Raw genomic sequence first — 23386 nt, forward strand, 5'->3', positions numbered from 1 at the left:
ATTTAGTTGTGTGTGTTTTGTTGTTGTGACCCACTTTGGGAAACTCTACGATGAATATGGATTATCTGTTGCTGTAGGTTTTTTATCTCTCACTACATTATATTTTGACTTACATAATACCATTCAGTGCATTGTTTAACACATCGTGTTTAATACTTACGTCTTATTTCAGATTTCTGCAACCCTAGTTGTTTATTGCACCAGTAATATACACCAGTTTGTCGCAGAGAGAGCCAGTTTGGTGTAGTGGTTAAGAGCACGGGACTTAACTGGGTTTGATTCCCCACTCCTCCACTTGAAGCCAGCTGGGTGACCTTGGGTCAGTCACAGCTTCTAGGAGCTCTCTCAGCCCCACCCACCTCACAGGGTGTTTTGTTGTGGGGGCATACTTTGTAAACCGCTCTGAGTGGGTATTAAGTCATCCTGAAGGGCAGTATATAAATCAAATGCTGTTGTTATTTTTATTATTGAATGTACTGACCCACATTATACAATCCATCTTGGGTCTCAATGAGAAAGGCGGTATATAAATAACATAAATAAATGAATAAATAGAAATAAATTCCAGCTAGCTTATAACACAGTTTGTTGATTTGTTGTTGTTGTTGTTGTTATTTATATTGTTTATGTTGCTTATGTTTTTGCCCTTACAAGCTGCTTTGGAAAAACTTTAAATAAATTTGACTCTGTTGTAATGACAGTAGTGCTCATTAGGAGGGCTGCCCCTTCAACAGAGGCTCAAGGGGATATTATTTCCCAGGCGACGTTATTGACCTCCATACCATGAAAAGCTTCAGCTGCCCATTTCCAAATATGAAGCCTGCATTAAACTTGTATTATCTTATTCTTTATATAGCACATTTGACACCACTCTTCTTCCAAGAAGCCTGGGACGGGCATGCATGCTCCTCCCACTTTTTATTCTCGCAACAACCCTGCGAGGTAGGTAAAGGCTGAGAGCGTGTGCAGCTGCTCCAAAAGCACCCTGACAAAAGGGAGGATTCGAACCTGGATCTGCCAGACCTATTCCAACACTCAAATCATTATGCATAAATAAGAAAATATAATAATGCTGCGGCACTGGCTCTCTAATAATCCATTATCAACCTGTTATTAAATTAATATTAATTAAATTAATTATTAATTTAATAATACATTACATTATTATCCCGCTACTATTTATTTGTTTATATTAACGTGTAATCCATCTATTCTCGTTTATTTGCTCTCTGTCCCCTTCTTCCTCTGTCCCCCTCCTCGACGGCGCTGCCCTGGTGCTGTTCCTCCTCCGCGTCGCCAGGAGTCGCTGGGGCGCTCAGGGACAGCCACTTCTCCCTGCGCCTGCGCACTCTGCAGAGGCCCGCTTCCTTTCCCTGCCGGAAGTGGTGGGCGGTGCTCGCTTGCCGATGCGCCGGTGGAAGCGAGGCGGCAGCGGCGACGACGACGGGCCCGACGATGTGGTTCATGTACGCCCTGAGCTGGCTCGCGCTGCTCATCCAGGCCGCCTTCGTCACCCTCGGCATCGGTGAGGCTCCCTCGGGCGGACCCCGTCGCGCTCCGTCTCCCCGCGGTGGGCATGGTCTCTCCGTTTTCTCTGGGCCGCTCGCCCCTCACAGGAGCCGCGATGGTCTCGTCCGGCCCGCCCACAAGAGACGGCGATTGGTCGGTGTGGGCAACGCGGTCTTCCCATTGGTCCAGAGGAATAGCTGCAACTCCTGCCCGTCCAATCAATGGCGCCTTCCTGTTTGGGGGTGGGGAAGGATCCCGTTAGAGTCGCTGAGGGGAGTTTGGCGGATTCCCGTGGACGGCCGAGTGGAGCCTCTCTGCGCAGCTGCAGTCTACCCCAAAGTGCCAATTGCTTGCGGGGTGTTGAGTCTATTATTAATATTATCAAATAATAACCATATCATATAATACTCATTATTATCATTGGAAAAGAGCAATAGTCCAGTAGCACCTGTAAGACTAACAAAATTAGTGGTAGGGAAGGAGCTTTTGTGAGCCGCTGCTGCTCACTTCTTCAGATACAGCTAGAATGTGAGTCCGTCTGCTCAGGAAAGCTCCTACCCTACCACTAATTTTCTTAGTCTTACAGGCGCCACTGGACTCTTGCTCTTTTCCACTGCTACAGACAGACAAACACGGATACCCATCTTGATCTATTATTGTTAGCATTATTACAATATTATTATCATTAATAGTTTCAGGTGAGTAGCTGCGTTGGTCTGCAGTAGAAGAAGAGTTGAGCCCAGTAGCACTTGAGAGACCAGCAAGGTTTTAATGGTAGGAGCCCCGTGCCTCCCACCTCCTGACTGGGATGTAAAGGATCTGGGACTTCCACTTCTCCCTGTATCTAATGGAGAGAGCTCTGATTCTGGAAGGCTCCCACCCTGGAAATCTAGTTCGTCTCTAAAGTGCCATCGAACTTGAATAGTAATAATTGTACTTGAAAGATTTATCATGGGATTCATGCTTAACCATCCTCTGCCTTAGCCCTCCCACCTTTGTGTAGTTTCCTCTGTAAGAATCCCCAAAGTGTTTTTTCTCTTTAAGTATCTTGATGAAGTGAGCTCTAACTCACGAAAGCTCCTATTGAAATAAATGTGGTTGGCCTTTGAGGTGCCCCACCAGACTTTATTCTCTTGCCTCTGTGCCCCCACTGAGAGTTTCTTCAGAAACAGCCAGCTAATATTTACATATTGGAGGCTCTGGGATTTTAAAAATGGGAAGCTCGCTTTGCATCAATGACTTGCAGAAAATTTATTTATTTCCTTTGTTTACTCTTGCTTTCCTTCGCAGTGGCAACCTAAAGTAGCTTCCATTGTTCTCTCTTCCTCCATTTATCCTCAGAACAACCCTGTGAGGTAGGCCAGGATAAATGTGTGTGACTGGCCCAAGGTCTCCTAGTAAGCTTCCATGGCAGGGTGGGAATTTGAATCTGGGACTCACAGACCTTAGTTTCACACTGTGAACACTATGCCACGCTGGCACTTACCACACTGTTGGCCCATAGGAAGAAAAAACAAAATAGGGCTGGTATGTGGAGCGGAGTCCAGGGGGTAGTGCTACAGTCACCTGAACTGCCGTGAATATGGCCAGGTGATACTGGGCCAGTGGCTAGCCTGCCTCATAGAACTATTCTGAGGCTCAAATGGGGTGATGAAAAGCTAGCATGCTGTCCAGATTCCTGGGGAAAGGGCAGGTTACACTTGGGTGAGGGGCCGCAAAATCATCACAGTGAAGCCAGTGAGGTTTTAAGTTGTGTCTTCAGTAAATGAGGTATTTCAGGGCATGATGGGAAAGCCCCAAGTCTGCAGCCTTCAGAGTCTTTGAATGGAGCCTGGCAAAGACTTTTGGGTACCTTGAAAACTTGTGGGTGTCAGTTGACAGGTATTACCATGCTGGTCTTGCTGGATTTTTGCTATACACCTGCACCACTACCTACCGTCTGCTAATGCTAAAGGAATGAGAAATGAACCAAAGACAAAAAGACACGAATGAATGGCAGATGACAGTTGTTAGGGAGAGTGGCAGTGATGCTTCATTGAAGGAGGGGTGATCTCTTGGCTCTTTTGCAAAAAAGGAGCAGCTGCAGAGCCACGGTGCTGCCAAATGATTCAGCAGAGCTGCTCTGGGATGCAGCGGTCCAGGTTCCTGACAGCAACCAGCGCAGCTTCAGCATCATCCTTCAGCGTCATGTGCTGGGCAAGGGTGAACCGGAGCCCTACCCGCCTGCGAATCACAGGGGTGTTTATTCCAGTGGATGTGGCCCGTTTGGACGCCACAGGCTCTGGGGCCAGAAAGGCAGAGAATTGTTGGCTTTGGCTGTATTTTCCTGGCAGTGCGTCTCCAGCAACCCCTTTCTTTTCCTTTCCAGCGGCTGGATTGTACTACTTGGCAGAGTTGATAGAAGAGTACACAGTAGTTACTAGCAGGATCATTAAGTATATGATATGGGTAAGTTTCTGGCTGCCTCTGTGCCCACTGATTGCCAACTTAAGCCTACTGGTTTCAGCTTGCTTGTGCTACGAAGCCTGACTTGCACAGTGGGGGAGTGGGTAGGAGGGAGAGAGGAGAAGGTGCCACTCAGAGAGGTTATGCCAGACTTCTGACACTGGATACAGCTTTTGCTTATAGCAGCCAATCTTGAAACTTGTGAAGCAGATCCCAGCAAAGGCAAGATGGTGGGTGGAGCTCCATTGGTATGGGAGCGAGGAGAAGACAGTCTCTCTTCCTCCACTAGCCAGTGGCCAACAACCTCTATGGCCTTGCCGCTCTTCTAGAGGACAGGTTATGTGTGCTGCTGTTTCACAGAATCGTAGGGTTGGAAGGGATCTCTAGGGTCATCTAGTCCAACCCCCTGCACAATGCTGGAAATTCACAAATATTTCCCCTCCCCACACCCCCATTGATCCCTGGTCCATGCCAAGAAGATGGCAGAACTTTGGTAACCTCTTATGGCTTTTCTGCTTTATTCCTTTTAATTTTCCTCAGAGGGCTGTTTGCCTTGCAGCGTGTATTGTGGACGTGCTGCTGTTCCCAGTAGGAGCAAGCAGGCTCCTGGCGTCCCTGTGCCCATCCTTCCTGCCCTCTGCCACCTGTTGCTGTGTGGCCCAGGCGGACCAGCTTAACTGTCAGAGTCCTCCTGCTTTCTTTTACTCCGTTGGCACCTTAGAGACCAACAAGATTTTTAGAGCGTATGCTTTCGAGAGTCAGTCTTCCCATCTTCAGACAGCTTACACTCTGAAAATCTTGTTGGTCTCTAAGGTGCCACTGGACTCAGATCCTGCTGTTCGACTACAGACCAACATGGCAACCGACCTAAAACTCGCTTTCTTTTAGTTCTCCACAGCTGTGCTGGTTGGACTGTACCTCTTTGAAACCTTCCCCGGCCTTATGGTCGGCGTGGGCCTCTTTACCAACCTGGTGTATTTTGGATTGCTGCAGACCTTCCCTTTCATCATGCTGACCTCTCCAAATTTCATCCTGTCCTGCGGTGAGTGGCTTTGTGATGACAGGGGCCAGGCAGGAGGGCGGGCTGAAGACCCCGAAAGACAAAGCTCTGAGTCCTTCCCAAGTCCCGAGATTTCCTTTATAATAGGAATGGCTTTCCCGTGACCGTGGAGCACTTTGCTGTGGCAGGCATCACAGGAAGAAAATGACTCTGGGGTAGTGGCTTGAGTGTGAGACTAGGATGGGGGAAACCGAGGTACAGAGGCTCACTTGCCAGTGGTATTATCAGAGCAGCCTACCTTACAGGGCTATAATGAGGATAAAATGGAGGCGGGGATTGTGTATGGTGCTGCTCTGTATGCCAAAAACCACCCCTTGAAATTGACTCTTGGAGGTAGATAAAAACCAGAGGAAGTGATGGTGTGCTGCTGTCCAGTCCCTGCCCGGTAGGCCACCTCCTCTCTCTTTCCCTAGTCCTCGGAGCAGTTCCATTCCTTTTTTCTTGCTACTCTAGAGAGCGGCCAAATATGGTGTGGGTGCCATACAAATAATGAACATTTTACTTAGACTTAAGCGGACAGTCGCGACTGCTGCCCATTAGTTTCTTTTATACAGTTGTTCAGTTTGATTAATTTTCAGTGTTCTTGGGTTGGCCAGGGATTTTCTGCCAAGGGCAACTAGGATAAAATGGTACGGGAAAGGGATCAAAGAGTGTGATATGAGTGAGTTACGTTGTTAGCAATTTTGCACTTTACACTGTCCCAACCATGAGGGCTAGCAACACACTTATTATTTTTTAAACAGCCCTGGTTCTTTGAAATCTAGCCTGTGTGCGAGATTTTGTCATGGGTTATAAATAGGGTGTAAACAAAGGGTGATCAGGGAAGGTGGTGAAGGTGACCATTTCCCACTTGGCACTTTGTTGTTTCTTTTGGCAGTCCTGGTTGTGTTGAATCACTACTTGGCGTTCCAGTATTTTGCAGAAGAGTATTACCCGTTCTCAGAGGTAAGATATATTTCCAGGCATGCTGGAGAGCTTGTTTGGGGCTGTGGAGGGGAGAGGGGCAGAGAAGAAGTGTTCTTTGGTGATGTGCCTGCACCAAGGGAGGCAAAAGGTTTGACCTCTTGAGAGCCACGGGGGACAGGCAGGAGGCCAAAGTTGGAAGCCCACCTGTGGCATCAGCGGATGGTGCGGTCAGTCCTGTAGAGGAAACCCAAATCACAGCCCCCTTCCTTTCTTGATGATGGCTGGACCCCTCGTGCTTGCTTGATGCCCTCTCTGTGTTTCCTCCCCAGGTTCTCGCCTACTTCACCTTCTGCCTGTGGCTCATTCCCTTTGCGTTTTTTGTTTCCTTGTCGGCTGGGGAGAATGTGCTGCCTTCCACAGTACAGACAGGAGGTGAGTTTAACGGGCAGGCCCAGCTCTGGCAGATGCACCCTTTGCCCCAGGCGATGCCCTCATCTGGCTATTGAGTGAATCTGCCAATTGTACGCAATGCCTGAAATGTCTAATTTGAAAGTAGAGTTAAATTTCCTGCAAGGCCTGGGAGGAGGAGAAAGAAGAGCAGCTGTGCAGATTGGCGCGTGGGCCACCAGGGAAGGAGGGATCTCTGCTTGCCCTCCTGCTTAGGCCTCTCTCAGTGTGCATCGGATGTTAGCGGATAATTCTTGAAGCTGACTGCTGTTTAATTTTGGAGGTGCCTGGATGCAAGCAAGGCCAAGAGATTATATTCAGGGTAGCCAGCGTAGAGACCGAGGTCAGGGAGTGCAATTGCTGTGAAGCAGATGTCCTGCTTTGTTCAGAGCAGATCTACTGATTCCAGTCTGGGTTTTACTGCGTCTTTCTTTCCTTGTCTCCTCAGATGATGTGGTATCCAACTACTTCACAAAAGGCAAGAGGGGAAAGCGCTCCGGCATTCTCGTCATCTTCTCATTCATTAAGGAAGCCATCCTGCCAAGCCGCCAGAAGATGTATTGACGCTGCCACCTCCCCTAAATGCCTTCTGTTTACGCCCGGACACTTTTATCTAGATGGAACTTGAGGTCTCTGTGCTGTGGCGCTCACCGCTCCCTGCCATGTTGGGAATGAATCGATTGTGAAATGTGGGACAGGCAATCACCTATACTGACAACCCCAAACTCTGGGAGTGTTGTCACTTGGAGCGCTCTCCTTTGCACAGTTGACTTCTGAGGTGGACGTGGTCACAGCAGAGGAGAGCCGTATAAAATGTTCGATCTTGCCTCGGCAGTGGGGTCCTTTGAGCTGGCATCTTTCGCATTGAAAGCCAAAATGCTTCCTCTCAAGACAGACCTTTTTCCTTACTGTGAAGGTGCTGTAAGGTTTTAACAGCAGGTTCATGCAGACTTTGGATCAGTGCACAAAAAGCTGGCCTCCACCAGCCTTGTTCCCAAGCGTTGTTCGTAGACATGGTCCACGGACGTCCAAATGCCCTTCTTGTTCAAAATATGCATCTGACATTGTGACGAAGAGATGGGCAGAAATCTTGGCTTTTGCGTTTCTTTTACAGGATGTTTCTGGATACAGATCTGTGCCAGTATTGATTTAAAGGAATCGGGGCCTTCTGGAGAAGGGACTGCGAATCGCATCTTCACTTGGTTGTTGAGAATGTCCTTTGGAAGATGCCCAGAGGGGGCCTTCGCAGCTGCTTCTTGGGTGGGCCAAAGATCATTGACACAGACTTCCTTGGTCGCCACTGCCTAGCTTTTGAGTTAAATAAAATGATTGAAAAACCTTGATCAGAAATGAAGGTAGCTGGCATAGCCCCAATTTGCCAATGTTTCACTCCCTTTGAACCTATATCGACTGGGAAAGAAACTGCCCACATCCCTGAAGCTATTGGGGGTGGGGGGAGTCAGGTTAAATAGCTTCTTGCAAGGATGTGAAGATGTTTGCTGTCCTCTGGTTCCAGTGTCAAATTTGCTTTCTGTGGCATAACCCCCCCCCCCTGCTCCCAATGGCTGTGTTCTGGAATGATGTATGAAGATTCCTTCCTGCAAGTGGGGGTGGGGGGGAGCTGGGGGACACTTTGGGCTGGATTCTGGTGACACATTTTGTTCTCTCTTAAATTAACGGAAGTTTGGTTTCTGTTTGAGCACAAAACCTTTGTGTTAATAAAGGTGTGAGATGAAATTTGTTTTAAAAGGGAAGACTACGGTGGGCTTTTTTCCCTCTCCTCAGTATCATAGTAGAAGCTGCAGTTCCAGGTGGCAAAAGCTTTCAGGAGGCCTCAGGCAGCCTCTTAAATTCTGCACAGGGGGCAGCGTTCTCCCTGTGGAAAAGGCTGACAGGCCAGGGAACAGTGCTTAAGCGCAACACCAGGCAGGACATGGGAGAAACCAGCAGAGCGGTCTAGAAGGTCATGGCCAGCACCTGCTGCCATCGGGAGCTGTCCAGATGTGCGAGGAGGAGGGGAGCTTGGCAGAGAATGCTTTTGCCGAGAAGCACCCCGAGGGGCAGCATGGTAGAGTGGCAGCTGCGAGGGGGGGGTGCGGTTGTGCCTGTCTAGCATACGCAAGGCGCTGGGCTGGGACGTGGCTGGAGGTGAGGTGGGCTCATGTTGCGTCTCTCGGGGGCTCACGTCTCTGCGCTGTTGGCCTCCCTTTGCTTTGGGAACAGCTACTGGCATACTGGCCTCACCCTCCGGCTCTGTCTTGTGGGTTGCTTTCAGATCTTACGTCTTTGTCCTGACAGAACTTCTTTCCTCACCTTGATACTGCTTGAACCTAGTCATTTTTTTCCATCGGCTGATCCATCCCCAGAGAGCACGTGGGGTCTTTTCCGTACGCTCAGAATTTGCCTCTTGATCACATGAAAAAAATCAGAACCAGTCAAAGGGGAATCGACTGCTGCAAGTGATCCTCCGGAGGATGTGCTGTTCAAAAAAACGTGCAGAGACTACGGGCTTGCAGCTGAAACGAGGAGGAAAATACAGTTCAGCTATTTAGATGGAGAGCTGCTGTAGCACAGTGGTTAAGCGGTTCGGCTGTGCACCGGCACTCTGCTGGTTCAAATCCCACTCCTGCCATGGGCTCAGCAGGTGGCCTTGGGGAAGCCGCTCCTCTCCGCCCAGCCCCCCCAGCTGTATTGTGGGGAAGATAATAACACTAACTTGTTCATGCTCTGGGTGGGGCACTAATCTGTCTAGAAGAGTGATTTATAAGCGCTGTTGTTATTATTTTGACCATCTAGGTGTTGGCGCTGAGCAATAACAAAGGGTACCCATTGTCGTGTCGGCTAAGCTCCTTTAATGCCACTTCTGGTGTAAACATTCTCAGCTGTTGTGGTTGCTTGGGCATTTTTGCTGGCACATGGAAACGATTTCTGCCTCTCTCCTATGTTGTCACTTAACTGGAGCAGGCTCCTACAAAAGAAAAAGCTATTTTCAAGGCGACTTGGTAGCTAAGAAGCCAGCGGGGAAATGGTTAGTCTAGGTGACTGCTGTTGAGACTTGGGCTGGAGGACTCTTGGCTGCTGCCACAATAGGAATCCAGCTTTGGGGAAAGTGCCCCAGCATCGCTGTAGGTTTCGAGGTGGGCTTTCAGCGTGGCTACAAACGTGGGATCGAGAGTCTGGCGCAAGCTCAAGGCCATCTGGTCAGTCCACCTGTGCTCTGGGCTTGGGGGATACTTTCTCTGCACATCAAAGATGTGCCAGGGCTTGAGGCCCTGGGGGACCTTCAAGCGGGTGGGACGGGTGTGGGGGTACAGGCTCCTCTGGATGGTTTCATAGGGCAGGTCAGGCATAGGGGAGACCTTGCCGAAGTTGCTTATGTAGACCCTGGGTTCTCCACACCTGTTTTTGACGAGGAACAGAAAGGAAGTGAAGTCGTGATCTTCAGATGGCTCTGGGTTAGTCCCCATCCGGACCGTGGTAGGGCGGAAGATGCAGGTCACCGGCACAGACGCTGGGTTGGAGCTGATGTTCCAAGGCCGCTGATGCCTGTCCTTTTTGAGGTCGTCCAACAAGTATATTTCCTCAGGGCCACTGGTAGAGATGCTGATGCTATCCTGCTTCCCCCACTGCTTACGAAGGATGACTGACTGAGGCCTCTTTTCCAGAAAGCTCAGGATCCTAGCGGAGGGGGGAGGCAAATGCTTCTTCGCCAGCCATTCAGAAAACTTTATGTTGTTAAAGACATTCACCTTCATCTGTAAAAAAAAACACACCAAAAAAACACGTAAAGGGGTGGGGGCTTTTCTGCATTTGGATGTGAATGATAGATTGCTGATAAAATTCTGATTTAAGCTTTCCCTGCTGACAAAGATCTGCTTGGTTGATGGAGAGCAAAGCGCTCTGCAGCAAGATGAATCCTCGCTTGCAGAAGAAACAAGGGCGTGGATCAAGAACCTTGCTTCCCGCTAACAGCTCTGCAGTGCTTATTTTTAGTCCCCTTGAGACATATCCGAGCAGCCCTAATAGCCCAGACTAGCCCCATTTCAGCAGACCTGAGAAACTAAGCAGGGTCCGTACTTGGATGGGAGACCACCAAGGAAAACAGGTTGCTATGCAGAGGAAATGCCTTGAAAGCCCCAGGAGGTGCAACTTCTTGAGTCGATAGTGACCTGATGGCACACTTTACTTATAAAGGAACTGAGCTTTATTCAAACCAGATCTTACCTGCATTTTCAGTAAGTTTTTGGACAACTCAGCAAGGAATTATATACAAATTAGAGTATAATGAAAAGACAAAACTGAAGAAAGACATAAACTGGCTGAGCATTTGACATGATGCATGGAACAGTGCAGAAAAGGGTGCTCCATTAGTCCTGAGAGTAGGGTAATACATATATACAGCAAAAAGAGAATACGTAAGAGACCCAGTCCTGCGCTCTCTATAAAATCATCTTCCTGGCCCGTTTGGTCATAATACAGCCCTGCCTCCTTTATTAAACAGTTCTGAACACTGCCCGGGATGAGGGAACCTTCCAGCCAAGTGGAAATTGCCTCTCTAGCTGCCTTCAACCCTCCTGTCCCAGCCACTGTCCAGCCTCCAACCCCAAGATGGGAGGGACACTCCTGGACTCTAGCAGGGAGCTGAGCTGAGCTGAGGGCTGCATGGCCAGCAGGAACCACGCGGCGGAGGGAGGGCTGGGCTCTGCCTGCTGGGGCCAGAAGCCCTGCTTGGAGGGTGTGGCAGAACTGCACCGGAAGAAATACAGCAGCCTGGCTTGTCTCTTTGCTTGTTTTCTGAAGATCTAGACGGGGGAACGAGGGCTGGGGGTGGAGGAGCTGGGGGTGCCGTCTAAACTGAAGGGCTAAATTGAGTGGAACTTGGGGGGGGGGGGCTTGTGGATTCCATGTGTCTCCTATTTTATTTATTTTCTTTGTATTTCTATTCTGCCCTCCCCACGAAGGGCTCAGGGCAGATTACAACATATTAAAACACATTAAAATGAATTTATACAGTTAAAACCGCACATAGATTTTTAAAAAATATAATCACATATAAAATATACATTTAGGTGGCGGCAATCAATAGCAGCAGAAACAACTTGACACAATAAGGTGGTGGACAACCTTAGTAGGGAGGGGTTCAGATTTTATACTCCATTTTTCATTTTTCAGCTGGTGGAGGCCAAGCTCGACCTCAACCATATGCCTGGTGGGACAGCTCTGTCTTACGGGCCCAGCGAAATGATAACACATCCCGCCGGGCCCTGGTCTCAGCGGACAGAGAGTTCCACCAGGCTGGGGCCTGGACCGAGAAAGCCCTGGCTCTGGTCGAGGTCAGGCGGGCCTCCTTGGGGCAAGGGACCACCAATAGGTGTTTCTCTCCCGATCGGAGCGTCCTCTGGGGCACATACGGGGAGAGGTGGTCTTGCAGATACGCTGGTCCCAGTCCACATAGGGCTTTATAGGTTCATACCAAAACCTTGAACCTGATCCGGTACTCCACTGGCAGCCAATGCAGCTGGCACAATATAGGCGTTATATGCGCTCCAGTCGGTGCTCCTACAATAACACGCGCTGCTGCATTTTGAACCAGCTGCAGTTGGGTCAGGCTCAAGGGAATCCCCGCGTAGAGCGAGTTACAGTAGTCCAGCCTAGAGATGACCGTTGCCTGGATCACTGTAGTTTAGTCGCTGACTGAGAGTTACAGGACAAGCTGCCTGGTCCATTGTAGGTGGAAAAAAGAGGACCTGGCAACCGCTGCGACCTGAGCCTCCATTGTCAAGGAGGCATCCAGAATCACCCCCAAACTCCTAACCGACGACCCTGGTGTAAGTGGCGCCCCGTCCAGGGTTGGGAGTCGGAGTCCGGCACCTAACCCCCCGCGACTCAAATACAGGACCTCCGTCTTCGTAGGATTTAATTTCAGTCGACTCTGTTTCAACCGACCAGTCACGGCATCAAAGGCACGCTCCAGGCCGTTCGGGGCCAAGTCAGGCCATCCGTCCATCATCAGATGGGTGGGTGTCATCTGCATATTGATGACACCCAAGTCCAAAGCTCCGCACCAACTGGGCAAGGGGGCGCATATAGATGTTAAACAGCAATGGGAAGAGTATTGCCCCTTGTGGGACACCGCATACCATAGGTCGGCGGGATGACAGTCTCTTCCCAAGCGCCACCCTTTGTGGAGAAAGGCGAGGCGGTGAGTCAGAAGTTCGTAATCGACTGTATCGAATGCTGCCGACAAATCTAATAAGAGGTCAGGGGGGAGGGGTGGCGATCCTTGCCAGAGGGTCCTCTTCCTTCAGGCCGCTCCCCAGCCCTGAAATCTCTGGCAGTGATGGTGTAGGCCTAGTGTGGGGTGCTGCTGAGGAGAGTTTGGCTATCTGGTATACCGACCGCTTAGCGCACCAGCAGATACCCTGCCACGTCAGCTTGAGGTGGTAGTGGGGTGCGCCTTGGAAGACCCTAGGTTGGTGGTGCCGGGGGATTTCAATGTTCACGTCGATGAAGTGTCCTACACACATTTCTCTGCATAATTTGAGCACTGGGGGCAGGCGAGATGTAAAACCACTCCTGTAAAAGTGCAGCGTTACCTGGTGCAAGACACTGCAATGAATGTTTGGATGTATGTTCATGACATGCTTTTTGCTTGTAAGGTTTGATCCTTGCTCTCATATTCTGTAGAGGTGGGGGCGGGGGGAGAAAAATGCATACATTATAAGGGAGAATTAAGAAAGTTAAGTATCTACAGGATTCCTGGAAACTGTTTCAAGCCATGCTCAGACAGACTGCATACCTGAAGACAGAGATCCCGAGGAGTTAGCCGTGTTGGTCTCTAGTAGCAAAATAGTAAAGAGTCCAGTAGCACCTTTAAGACTGACCAGCTTTATTGTAGCAGAAGCTTTCGATGCATCTGGCAAAGAGCTGTGGTTCTCGAAAGCTTATGTTGCAATAAAGTTGGTTATTCTTAAAAGATGCTGCTGGACTTTTTACTATTTTACCTGAAGACAGGAGAGGTACTACCCAGTTTAAAAAGGAGGCCTGTGTGGTTAGTGACCCAAATCAAGGCAGCATAAAAGGCAAAAAGGCTTCCTTTAAAAAGTGGAAGGTTTGCCCAAAGGAGGTAGAAAGGAGCACAGGATGCAAGCTGAACAAAAAGAGATTTTGAGGATAGGAATGCAAAAAAAAATCCCTAAGAGGAACAATATTTCTTCAAGGAAACCAGCTAGGGAGGAGATTGGGCCTCTCGATGACAAAGGCTTAGCTAAAGAGGATGGAGAGAGAGCAGAGAAACTGAAGGAATTCTTTGCATCTGTTTCCACTGTGGAAAAAGTTGGGCGTGTAACTATGCTGGAAATGCTGCTTTTGAGAAGGGGGTCTGAAGAACAGTCAAAGGGAGATGATGGGAAGTTCCAGGCCTACTAGGAAAATTGAAAATGAGTAAGCTTCTGGGTCTGGATGGCACACACCCTGCAGGTAAGGACTTGGGGGACCACCCAGTCAGGGTGGTCCCCCAAAGGTCAGAAAACCATGCACCCATCCCAAGTCTTTGCTTGCAACACCCCCCTTACTCCCAGAAAGGCAGTACCAAAGCCCACATTAGCTATCACCAGGGCTTTTTTTCAGCGGGAATGCGGGGAAACGGAGTTCCGGCATCTCTTGGAAATGGTCACATGGCCATTGGCCCCGCCCCCTAATCTCCAGGCAGAGGGGAGTTTAGATTGTCCTCCACGCCACTGCTGACCCAAAGTGACATCATTGTGCAGTCCTGAGTTCCACCACTGAGCTCCACTACCTCTTTTGCCAGAAAAAAAAGCCCTGGCTATCACCCACTGCCTCCAGCAACTCAGAGTATCTCCTGCTAGACAGACTATCCCATCTCGCACTCCAGATTGGAATAAAGTGTACGAATGCACACAAAGCTTCCTTGTATTGAAGCAGATCTATCAAATCCAATACTGTCTACTTGGACTGGCGGCAGCTCTCCAGTTTCTCAGATCAGAGGCGTTTCACATCACCTACTACTTGATCTTTTTAAATGGACATGCCAAGGATTGAACCTGTGACCTTTTGCACGCAAAACAGACACTCTGCCTTTCCCTATGGCATCAGCATTCAGAGGCTTTATCTAGTTGCTGTGCCTCCCCCTTTGCTCCTAAACGCCAGCATGTGAATAATCTATTGCAACTTCACAATTTCAAGCTGTCGTGCTCTAGGGATGGTGAGCTTACCTACTGCCCCCCCATTTCCACATACACCCCCCCACACACACTTCTCACAGCAAGAGTGAACAGCCAGGGTGCATTTCCACAGGTTAGGCTTGGAGCATTCAAAGTAGAAGACACTCCACTAAATGAATAAAAAGAACACACATGGTTTGTTCAAGTGTTCAGGCTGTGGAAGGGACAAAGAAAAGGTGAAAACATGCAGCCCCCCCCTTCCCCCTTTGGTACTTATCCTAGGGGTGGAGAGTGCTGTCAAGTCATAGCTGACTTAGGGCAACCCCTGGTGGGCAGCAGCGGTGCCAGGGTTTCCGGCGCCCACAGCCAGGTGCGTGCACACCACACTGCATGATGAAATGGCGTGTGACGTCATCAAGCAAGCGTGCACTGTGAGCCAGCCCCATTGCTGCGGCAGGCGGCTGGCCTCCCAGCTCTCCCGCTCAGTTGCCCTGCACCACCCCAGATGCCTGCCGCGCCTGGCCCATAGCTGCTGTGCCCGGCCAGGGGCATGTACTGGCGGCAGCAGCACCGGGCGGGAGAGATGGGAGGCTGCAGCAGCTGTAGCCTCCCATCCCTCCCGCTCAGCCACTGGCGCTGACGCCACGAGCTCCGTGGCACACGCCCCCGCCCCAAGCACCTCCTCCAACATCCCCTCTGGCGCCCCAGCGCTCGCGGCAACCGCCTACCTGGCCTCAATGGGCACGCTGGCCCTGCTGGTGGGGTTTTCATGGCAAGAGACTAACAAAGCGGTTTGCCATTGCCTGCTTCTGTGATACTTATCCTACTCAGTGTTTAAACGGAAAAGGGTAGTATTATTTGAAGTTGTAGTAATTGAAAGTGCAGCATTACCTTCGTCCTCATGGTTGGAACCTCTCCCTCTTGTTCCCTTGCCAAATGGGCAAAAGCTTAGTCCATCGTGGATTGTGACCATCCAGCGGCAAAGCCAGATGGAAGAGAAGAAGCAATTTATTTGTAGTCTACCCTCGGAGTAGCCTAACCCACCCTGGGACGGTTTTGGTCTTCCTGCTGCAAAAAGGAAAACTTTCTAGCCATTTGGCTGTCTCCCTTCCTTCAGGTGCGACATTCTAACTAAAGGTGAGAGAAGGTAAACCGGCTACCAGTTTGCAGCTGATGTTCAACAATGATTTGAACTACCAGGGTGAGTTTGGGGGAGGACATGTCTCCCCATCCCTGAGGAATCTTAAGGAGCTCAAGTGTGAAAGCCTTGACCTCTTAATCAGGATGTGCAACTTTTATCACTAAATTCAGCCTCCGTACCTGAGGACTGGAAATAGCGAATGTTACACAAACTTTTGGAAAAGGGTCCAGAAGGGATCCTGGAAATTGCAAGCCACTTATCAGCAGCTGAAGAACGGCTAGCTGACTTTGAGTCTCCTCCACTGCAGCTATTTATGGCCTGGGATTGCCCAGAGACGTGAGCTAAAGGGCTCTTGTCCTTCAGCTTTTAGCCCAGGGAGGGGAAGAATATCTGGTAACACAGGGAGACCTGCTCTCAATACCACCACCACCCCGCCAAGTTTCTCTGTCCTCTTGCTTTTTTCTTGGATTTTATTTTGTAAACTGCTTTGGTTCCCCAAGTGGGAAATAAATAAACTGGACACTACACGGCAGATGGTACCTGCTGAGGTTCTGAGTTGCTTCTTACCTGCTGTATTCTCAAGAATTCTTCCTCCTTTGCCTGACACTCTTTTTTAATTAGATTCAGCCTGCAGATCCCCTGAGCAAAGGTTTTTTTGTCTATTTTCCACATGGCAGAAGAGAGGTATCTGCAAAGACACAGTGAAGAGGTAGAGTATGGGAGAGTGCTCACAAGAGATGCATGAAACAGAAATCATTACACATGGCATGTTTCTTATGGGAAAAAAGGCAATCTCTTTCACAGAGGTGTAGAACCAGTACTACCAGTGGTTTATAAACTTGTGGACAGACAAATTAAATTCACAGGATCAGATCTGAAGATCTGACCTCAGAACACACGACTGGGTGCTCAGCACACTTCCGCCCTCCCTTACCCTCAAGGCCTGGATACAAATGCTCACCTACAGCAGTGTCTGTGGCCCCACATTCTGCAGAGGTCAACGGGCTCTTGTCCCTCCGCATCTTTGGCATGGACGTCTGCCCCAGCTTCTATCAGGATTTTGACGCAACTAGTACGGCCTTCACTGGCTGCCTTGTGAAGTGGTGTGACTCCGTTTTGGTTCTTTCTAGAAAAGAGGGGTTTAGAGTTTGGTGAAATTGTTCAGAGTCAAACTCTGAATGTATTTTTTTAAAAGTATGTCAGATGTCTCTCTAAATGGCTTTGCCTGAGGATTTACAAGTCATTCTGAAGGGGCAGAGATGGAAGAACATATGCCAGAGCTACAATATTAGTCCTGAGCCTTGGAGAAGTTCTATTCCTACAGTTTTAAATGCCTTGTAGCTAGGACTGGAGGCTTGCATTATTATATAAAACAACACATACTTTAAGCACAGACTTAAACACACACACCCCTTGGTGGGCCTGAGAGTGTAGAACAGAATGTGCTGCAAGCTGCATGGATACACCACATCCTTCTGATGAGATCTGAACTTGTTGTTTAATGTGCTTTGCTTCTTGTGTTTTGCTATAATAGGCAATATTCTGTATTATGGATTCCTAGATTGATGAAAATATTACTCTCTAGCCATGAGATGCAACCTCTCTTTCTGCGAAGCTAAGTGATTTAACAGAGGTGAGCCCTTCCTTTCAATATTTGAGTCCAGTGACACCTTAATAATAATAATAACAACATTTGATTTATATACTGCCCTTCAGGACAAACACCCACTCAGAGTGGTTTACAAAGTATGTTATTATTAACCCCACAACAATCACCCTGTGAGGTGGATGGGGCTGAGAGAGCTCTGAGACAGCTGTGATTCACGTAAGGTCACCCAGCTGGCTTCAAGTGGAGGAGTAGGGAATCAAACCTGGCTCTCCAGATTAGAGTCCTGCCGCTCTTAAGCACTACACCAAACTGGCTCTCAAAGTGTGTTACTGTTATCCCCAGAACAATCACCCTGTGAGGTGGGTGGGGCTGAGAGAGCTCTGAGAGAGCTGTGATTCACCTAAGGTCACCCAGCTGGCTTCAAGCGGAGGAGTGGGGAATCAAACCCAGTTCTTCAGATTAGGGTCCTGCTGCTCTTAACCACTACACCAAACTGGCTCTCTTAAAGACTCAACAAGATTTTCAGGGTATAAGCTTTCAAGAGTCAAAGCTCATTTCTTCACATACAAGTAGGGAACTTGCATTTCTGCTTGCATTCCTACTTGAATCCGACGAAGGGAGCTTGACTCTTGAAAGCTGATTATCTTGGAAATCTCGTTGGTCTTTTAAGTGGCACTGGACTTGAATGTTGCTGTTATACTGCAGACAAATACGGCTACACACCTGAAACTACCTGCCTTTCAACGTGGAGGGTCAGAATCCAAGAACTTGTTTGACATGAAGAGGACCCTAGATTCAACCCTCAGCATCTCCAGTTAAAACACTGGGACATTTCTCTCCAGGAAAAGCTGTTGCTAGTCAGAGCAGACAGTCCTGGGTTCAATGCACCAGTGTCCTGACCACACAAGGTAACTTCACTAGCTTACGTATAGGTTTCCCCCATAGTCTTTAGCAAGGCATCTGTTGTATAATAGATTCAGAGGAGTTAGCTGTGTTAGTCTGTAGTTACAAAATAGTAAAAAGTCCAGTAGCACCTTTAAGACTAACCAACTTGATTGTAGCACAAGGTTTCGAGAACCACAGCTCTCTTCATTAGATGCATCTTTTCTCGGAGAGAGCTGTGGTTCTTGAAAGCATATGCTACAATCAAGTTGGTTAGTCTTAAAGGTGCCACTGGACTCTTTACTATTTTGTAACTACAGACTAACACAGCTAACTCCTCTGAATCTATTATACAACAGATGCCTTGCTAAAGACTATGAGGGAAACCTATACGTAAGCTATGTATATAATGTGAATTTAATTACATTTAAGGGACTGATCACAAATAAGATTATTACACAGTGCAATGCTTTAAAACTCTGACCCCGTATCCAAGAAGCGCTTTGTTGGTTTACTTGGTGAATAAGGTTAAGAGGCACCTTGTGAACAAGGCACGGTGCGGGGTGGCTTCCAGGCTGGGGCAAGACCAGAAAACGCCTCTGTGACGGAATCTGCCCCGTTTGCCAATTATGCCCCATATTCTTTTTTGGACAAGCTCAGTAAAGACTGTCAAGAGTGTGCAAGGTAAGAAGGCACCAATGATGGGAGGCTGGCCTTCATACCCTGCACACTCTTGCCTGCCGGGACCCGAGACTGGCTGCCAGCGGCTGGCTTTGCATGCCACGCTGGGTTAAGACTGGTGGCTGTGTGGGACGGGGCTTTTCAGCTGCGGAACTCTGTGCCCCAGGAGGCTCGTATCTCCTCTTCCTCTTGGCCTTCTGGGGCGGGGGGGGGGGGCACTTAGAACCGTCTTGCGTTGGGCAGTTTTATTCTCTGACCTGTTGGTATTTTAATCTTGCTTTACTGGTGTTCTGGTTGTTCATAGCTGCTTTCTTTTTCTTTTGTTTGTGCTTCCGTTTGCTGTTTTTTTGGGATGTTTTTAGGGTTTTAATTTCTGCCTTTCTGAACTGCCTTGAGTGTTATCTTGATAGATGTCTGAATGCACTGTTTGGATCTGGCCCGGGGAGGAGGAAACTACCTTGGCTTCACCGCTCCTTTCCCACTCCCGCCTGCATCCCAACCACTCCTTTCTCAAGCCAGCCTGGGGACATGCACCCTCTGGGGTGGGGTGGGGTGGGGTGGGGCTACTGCTACATCGTGTCCCATTAAGCTGACAGAAGCACAGACCAGCAACTTCACTGCAATGGCGCCCACCTGGCAGCACTCCCTCTGCAGAAAAGCCCGTCGGTGGAAAACGGTTTTAAGAGGCTTTCCTGCCTGTGGCTTATTTCTGCATCCGGCTTTTACGGACTTGTGGTTTTACAGCCGTTGGTGATTCTTTGATTTTATATTTTGAATGGAACCGGAATTTAGCTACCTGCCTTAAATTTTACCACAGATGTGGGCTACTGGCAGTACAAAACAAATGAAAAAGCCAACCCCCGCCTTCGCTTTGGCCCACAGCCCGAAGCAGGGACTCAGCCACACCTGAGCACCCTCCCCATCCTGGACTCAGTGGGCTCCACGGTCAGGCATAGAACAGGGAGGAAGGGCTCAGGCACTTACATGTTGACATCGGCACTTTTGCTGATTAGGTACTTGAGGCACTCCAGGGCCCGGTTCCCGCTCTCCTTGTTCATGACCAGGTGGACGGGCCTCCAGCCCGTCAGGCTTTCCGAGTCCACGCTGACACCAAATTTCTCCACCAGCATCTGAATGCAGTCCAGCCGGCCAAACAAGGCAGCCGTATGCAGTGCGGAGAAGCCCTGGCCGGAAAGGAAGGGCACAAAGACCGTGCTGATATGAGCAGCGAACCTGCATCCCCGTCCTGGTTTGACAAAATCAACAGTTATGCTACCAAGGGCCAAGGGGAATGCCCCGTTTCTCAAAGTGGCCCATTTCACAGGTCTGTTGTGCAGATAAAGCACAGGACTCCTTGAGGCAGGCTCCTTGGAGCTTCACAGAAAGTAGCAGCACTTTGTTTATAGTACGCTCCGAGTACCAAACGTGCTGCAAGTTGGCTGCCTACTGCAGAGGGCCCAGCGTCCAAGTGTCCTTGACCGTTTTCCAGAGAAAAGTCTCTTTTGTCTATGGGGGAAGGATCCTGCTTTAATTATAGTCTCCAAAATGTGGGCTGCAGCCAGACCGTTACCGTGACCTGAAATCATTTCATGTTCCATGTTCCTTGGCTCATCCAGGCATCCGCCCCCTCTAGCTGCACACCCTCCTTCCTGTTCACAACTACACCCATGAGGAAATTAGATGTCGTGTGTCAAAAACTGCGCCTCCCACCATGAGACCACCATCACATAAGTAGGATTTACATTAATATCAGCCTGGGTGGGACATTCGGCTTTCTGCAGGGAGATCTGGAGCCAGTGGACTTGTCCGGTACTGGCAGCGAAGAGTTCGTCGTTTTCTGCAGGGTCCTGTTTGGCTGGTCTGGGAGTACTAAACCAACAGTGCAGTCGTCAGTTAATCTGTCCATCTGTTCTTTTCAAAATCCAGCTTGTGAATTCCCCAAAACCAATAGCGTAAAAGGGCAGATCCGCACCCACCCTTCGTTTGGCTCAGATCATGTTTACTGCATATTAATCTTTGCCCAGGACTTTGAATATGCTAGGTGATTGATAACGTTATCTTGTTTTGCCTTCTGTCTCCACCATGCTCAACGTCCTTTTGCTTTTATTTATTTATTTACTTCATTTACACCCCAGCATTCACACTGTGAATCAAAGTAAATTACACATACCAAACTAAAATTGAACCCAGACAAGATGGAAATTATGCTGGAAGGAAAAAGCAGAGCTCTTGAAGGACATTGTGCTTCCAACCTTTGATGCAGTTCAATTGAACCTGGTGGATTCAGTTAAAAACCTAGGGGTTATATTGCTGCTGGAGAATGCAACAGCAAAAAAAAAAGAAGAGGCCTTCTCTCAACTTAGAGTAGCCTGGAAGATGCCCCCCCACCTTGAAATAGCTGATCTGGCAACCTGAATTCATGGCATAGTAACATTAAAACGAGACTACTGTAATTCACTCTACATAGGTTTACTCTCAAAGTCAACTTGGGGACTCCAGCTGCAAACTAACCTTCAGGAGCTAGACGGAGCGTGCATACCCCTCCCATTCTATAGTCGCTCCATTGCTTCCCATCAATTGCATGGCTTTGGCTCCTCTCATGTCTGTACATGCAACTGCCCCCCACCCTCCACATTCCACCAAAGCAGCTTTGCTCATCTGATCAGGGCATTCTGTGGATACCACCCTGCAGTTGGCAGAAGGGAGCAGGATCTGGGACTTACCTTCTGCATGTTCCTGGTGTGCTCCTTGCATGCGCTCCTGTGCTGGTGTGATTATGTCACTTCCAGGAAGTGACGTCATTGCGCAAGGCAGGAGCTCGCACGCACTTCGCGGTGGGCTAATTTTGGCCCCAAACGGCCTGATTTGGCCCCTCCAAAGCATCAGTTTTCTCTAAGAGAAACTATCTCTGTGGCCTGGAGAGGAGTTGTAATTCCAGGAGTTCTCCAGCTACCACCTGGAGGTTGGCAATACTAGGTGATGGCCAGATGGCTTGAAAGGAGGTTGTGATAAAAACAATGGAATCTGGAGCTGTGCTGTGGGTGCATCGCGGCTCCCATGACGGGGGGGACAGGAGAGGGCTGCTGCTGCTTCCTGCGCTGCTTATAGGCTGCCCAGAAACATCTGGCTGTCCAGGGCAGCTGGAAACAGGTGGCGAGCCTTTGGACCAACCTGCAAGGCTCTGCTGATGTTACAAAGGGCAGTCTGTGAGCAAAGAGGCTTCTCAGGTGGACAACAGGGCTGCCTGCAGGGCACAGTGCGAGGAACCCAGAAGTGGGAATTACGAGCAGGAGCAGAGGGGGAGGGTGTGAGCGTGAGGGAAGGAAAGGCTATCTTCAGGAAACCTTCTAATGCATTTTCATCCCATTTCCCAGCCCGCTGGTGAAGCCAAATCTATTCATGCAGTGGAATGAGGTGATAAAATCCTGATGTGCTAGAAAAGCCTGCGGCACCTTAGGCTGCAGATGGGGCAGGCCATGTTTGTTTACTCCCCATTGGAACAAGAAAATCTCTTTGCACAATGGCCGTTTTCACACTGCTTACCGGCCACGGAACATCACACCAAGCTCCCGGAACGACGCTGCCGTTCCCAGAGCTTGGCACGATGTTCTGTGGCCGGCAAGCAGTGTGAAAACGGCCAATGTAGCAAATGGTCAGTCTGGAACCTTTGTCTTTGCTCTGCTGTTTGTTTTTTTCCTTGCAGGGCCTTGCATTTTCAGAGGGAGAAAACGGCACTCCCAATCGCAGCCTGAAAGAGTACCTAATTCCAGCAGCTCAGGATTCTCCCACTTCCTCCTCAGCCCCATAATTCCCCTAAAAGGGTAAATCAGTCCTCAGGAGTAGAAGAAGAGATTGGTGAGGAGGAAATGGTGTCACTGCAGGCAGGAAGATGGCATTTTGGGGTGCTGGTTTGTAGCACTGCTGATGGTGTGTACTGAACGCTGCTCTGACTACATCATCACCATTAGTCCGTCTTTCTGACTGAGATCTGAGGCAGATTAGCAAGTGGACACAATATAATGAATAACTAGGACATTTACAGCTACAATATAAAGACAGATGCACTAAGGTACGTATGGTAGCTACAAATTGAAAACTAGCGTAGATGAAATCTTTCTGAATTGAAGTGCAAGTTAAGAGGGTTCCCATTGCCCTGGTGGTGGTGGGGGGGGGGATCCCAATCCCACCTTTTGCTCCCCACCACAACATATCTAGCCGACAAGGAGGAAAGGCAGGGAATGGGCCTCCCCGGTGCGCTCCTGGAGCTGGCACAACAACATCATTGACATCATCACACACTATAGCATTAGATCCCATTGAGCTCCAGCCCCTCCTCAAACCCCCGTCTCCAGGTGCTAGCCTCAGAATCTCCAGGAATTTCCCAACCTGGAGCTGGCAGGCCTATTATCACTACATCTTGTGACCATGAGTTCCACAGGTTGCCAGCTGAGGTTGGGGGAACTCCTGGAGATTTGGGGGTGCAGCCTGGGGAGTGTGTCGTTTGGGAAGGGACCTCTGCAGGG

At 49.3% G+C, this 23386-nt stretch overlaps 2 protein-coding genes across 3 annotated transcripts; one reads left to right on the forward strand and one right to left on the reverse strand.

Annotated features, from left to right (window-relative positions):
* The first annotated feature begins 1397 nt into the window (after nucleotides 1–1397).
* On the forward strand, nucleotides 1398–8116 carry TEX261 (testis expressed 261). 2 transcript variants are annotated; one of them, XM_054989489.1, is made up of 6 exons: nucleotides 1398–1525; nucleotides 3878–3957; nucleotides 4843–4996; nucleotides 5892–5959; nucleotides 6250–6352; nucleotides 6816–8116. In XM_054989489.1, exons 1-6 carry the CDS (start codon nucleotides 1456–1458, stop codon nucleotides 6929–6931), a joined length of 591 nt encoding a protein of 196 aa, XP_054845464.1. In that variant the 5' UTR covers nucleotides 1398–1455; the 3' UTR covers nucleotides 6932–8116. The 2 variants fall into 2 exon arrangements, with proteins under 2 accessions (XP_054845464.1, XP_054845465.1); XM_054989490.1 differs by lacking the exon at nucleotides 1398–1525 and adding an exon at nucleotides 2169–2207.
* Nucleotides 8117–9396: 1280 nt separating this feature from the next.
* ANKRD53 (ankyrin repeat domain 53) lies at nucleotides 9397–21595 on the reverse strand. Its single transcript, XM_054990354.1, has 5 exons — nucleotides 21587–21595; nucleotides 19848–20047; nucleotides 16653–16817; nucleotides 16259–16379; nucleotides 9397–10122 (listed from the first exon to the last, which is right to left on the reverse strand). The coding sequence occupies exons 1-5, from the start codon at nucleotides 21593–21595 to the stop codon at nucleotides 9397–9399; spliced, it is 1221 nt and encodes a 406-aa protein (XP_054846329.1).
* Nucleotides 21596–23386: the final 1791 nt, after the last annotated feature.

This window comes from Eublepharis macularius, chromosome 10 (assembly GCF_028583425.1).
Source record: "Eublepharis macularius isolate TG4126 chromosome 10, MPM_Emac_v1.0, whole genome shotgun sequence".
NCBI lineage: Eukaryota > Metazoa > Chordata > Lepidosauria > Squamata > Eublepharidae > Eublepharis > Eublepharis macularius.

Bases quoted from the DNA above. Each gene is read 5' to 3' on its own strand.
- TEX261 (XM_054989489.1), top strand. From the start codon at position 1,456: ATGTGGTTCATGTACGCCCTGAGCTGGCTCGCGCTGCTCATCCAGGCC. The intron at 3,958-4,842 runs GTAAGTTTCTGG...GCTTTCTTTTAG, and splicing joins TCATTAAGTATATGATATGG to TTCTCCACAGCTGTGCTGGT. The intron at 6,353-6,815 runs GTGAGTTTAACG...TTGTCTCCTCAG, and splicing joins TTCCACAGTACAGACAGGAG to ATGATGTGGTATCCAACTAC.
- ANKRD53 (XM_054990354.1), bottom strand. The intron at 16,380-16,652 runs GTGAGCATTTGT...GTGTCTTTGCAG, and splicing joins GGCCACAGACACTGCTGTAG to ATACCTCTCTTCTGCCATGT. The intron at 10,123-16,258 runs GTAAGAAGCAAC...TTTTTTTTACAG, and splicing joins AATTCTTGAGAATACAGCAG to ATGAAGGTGAATGTCTTTAA.